At 53.7% G+C, this 2525-nt stretch overlaps 1 protein-coding gene across 1 annotated transcript; it reads right to left on the bottom strand.

The window, feature by feature from the left end:
- Positions 1 to 496: 496 nt before the first annotated feature.
- Positions 497 to 1678, bottom strand: LOC308487350 (protein S100-A7-like; the record flags this gene model as incomplete). Its single annotated transcript, XM_081025433.1, has 2 exons — positions 497 to 661; positions 1538 to 1678. 2 exons carry the CDS (start codon positions 1676 to 1678, stop codon positions 497 to 499), a joined length of 306 nt encoding a protein of 101 aa, XP_080881559.1.
- Positions 1679 to 2525: the final 847 nt, after the last annotated feature.

Genomic DNA, 2525 nt, shown 5'->3' with positions numbered 1-2525 from the left:
CAAGTACCCTGTGTCCCCAATCTCCTCCCAGCAAGCCCTATTTCACTGGTGCCATCTCCCCTTTGGACTTGGGACCATGCTGGGGCAGGAGCGGGTGGGCATGGGCACAGTGCCGAGACCTCAGCTCCTGATCCTGAGTTTTGTGGGGCCCAGATGCTGATTCATGGCTGAGAAGGAAAAGCACGGCTGGGGTCTCGCAGAATGCTTTGTATTGCTCACCTCTGTGGCCGGATATGTTGGCTGCACTAGGGAGCAGGGACAGAGGTGGACAGAAGCCCACCTGAGAGAGGTGGCCAGTTATGCTGAAGGCCACAGGCAGGGCACCCTGTTGCCACATTCCTGGGTCAGCCCACCCCATGCAGATTCCACAGAAAGGTGCACCAACAAGTGGCAGTTTTGACAACATCAGTAGCCAAAGAGGAGGACATAAGCAGGGCCTGGGGGGAAACACACTTTATTGATTGGTGGGGTCTCTACAGGCCTCTAGCTGACTGGGTCACTCATCGTCCCCAGAACAGAGTTTTGCTCCGTGGCTATGATTGTGGTAGTCTGTGGCAATGCTCCCCAGTACAGACAGAAACTCGGAGAACTCAATCTTCTTATCCTTATTCCTGTCGTTGTTCTCAAAGACACCTGACAAGTAATCTTTGCCCAGTTTGTCCTACGGAAAAAGACACAAAACAAGACAAATTCAGTCCCAAAGGAGGAGGCAGAGGCAGCGACAGGGAAAGTACCACCTGGTGAAGGTGAGTGGAGGGCACGTTGCAGGGGGGTGTTAGCATTTCCCTGCAGTTCACTGAGGGACAGTGCTTGGTCCAAGTGTCAGCGTGAATGAACCACGTTGGGGTGGAGAGCGGGCTCTGCCCAGAGCTGCACTAATCAGTGAGCTGGTGGGGTGTCCCCAGCCCCACAGCCACACACCTTCAAGGTCACCACCTGCCTAAGTTCTACCCAGAAACTCAAAATGGGCCCTAACCCCTGTCCCCTTCATTCCTAACCTTCCTCTCCTGTCCTCTGTTTGGCTTCCAGAATCTTCCACGTTCTGGGTTCCCTCTTCCTGCTCACGTAGTCTCTGTGTCACCCAGTAACCCTCTTATTTTAGAATCGGTTCAGATTACATCTCTTTCAGATTAAATCTGGTTGCCAATGAGCTTTCTCATTGTAAAGAGGGGTGTTAAATTCAGCAGTGATGGAATTTCTATCCTTCCCTCTGATTTCAGGGAATGGAATAGGAGCCTCTAGAGACTCAAGCATGTGAGCGTGACAGAGGGAGGGGACCCAGTCACTGCCCTCCAGCTGTAGTTCTGTTGGACCAGCACATAAGGCCCGTTTCTATCCATACATTGTCACACTTTGCCACATGTGTCACCTCTTACACCCTGATCGTAAGCCGGGACGTGAAGTCCTCCCTGGCCCTTTTGCAAATGAGAATATTGAGGGTCAGAGAACGGGCGTGACTTGTGCAAAGTCACACAACAAAGTGTCCTCAGCCAGGCCAGGGCCCAAGCAATGTGAGACACACGCCCCCGCAACTCACACAGGCCTTGAGGAAGTGGGGGAAATACTCCTTCAGCATCTCCAGCAGACCCTCCTTATCAATCGTGTCATCGGGGCTCGTGTATTTGTGAAACAAATCAATCAAGTCCATCACGCACTGCTCAGCCTTCTTGGGACTCATCTTGACTTTTGAAGAAGCTGCCAGAGAGAAAGACAGTGACCTTTATCATCCTTCCCCGGTGAGGACTCTAAGTTAGGACGATGGGGTGGGGCGTGAGGGCTCCGTGAAGCGAGGCTTTGGTGGAGCAGATGGAGCCCTGGTCCCCTAGGAGGTGGCTGAGGTGCTTAAAAGAAGGGTAGGACCACAGCTGGGACCAGGGCCCCCGCAGGTCAGGCTCCAGAGGAGCCAGAGGAGAACACAGAAGCCCACTGTGGACAGGGCCACAGGACAGGGGAGGGGTCAACCACGCTGAAAAGGTCGAAGCCTGAGCTGGGACCCAAGTCAAACTCAGCACTTGGACAGCCCTGCCCTTCAAATGGCATCAGATTCATCTCCTCCAATGTCAACATCATGTTTAGAGTCCTGGGGACAAGACAGTGTCCTTGATGATCTGGTCTAAACTTCCCAGGCTGCTTCGGGAACAAGACCCCCTGGGGTCAGACCAGGACCGCAAGGCAAGCTGTGCAGGAAAGGGGTTGGGGAGCCCCCGGGCGAGAGTGAGTAGAGTGGTGTGAGCCGAGAAACAGGCCCTGGCCTGAGGCCTGGACCATCCCCACAGGACAGAGAGGGGGACTAGGGACCAGACAGCCTCAGATTCGTAATGAAGAAAAATATCTGCCCTAGTCATTAGGCTGTCGGTGGAATGGGGGGAGATGGACTCCTCCGGATTGTCTGCTATTGGGGATTTTCTGCCCTTCGTACCTCCCTGCTCTCTGGATCTCCAAGACTAGACTGTGATTAAATAAAGAGAAGACCTGACCTCCTAAAGCGGGTTACTTCCCCAATATGCTGAATCCCAAGCCAGAGA

This window comes from Rhinolophus hipposideros, assembly GCF_964194185.1.
Source record: "Rhinolophus hipposideros genome assembly, chromosome: 19".
Lineage (NCBI taxonomy): Eukaryota > Metazoa > Chordata > Mammalia > Chiroptera > Rhinolophidae > Rhinolophus > Rhinolophus hipposideros.
This window is presented reverse-complemented; position numbering and strand designations above follow the sequence as displayed.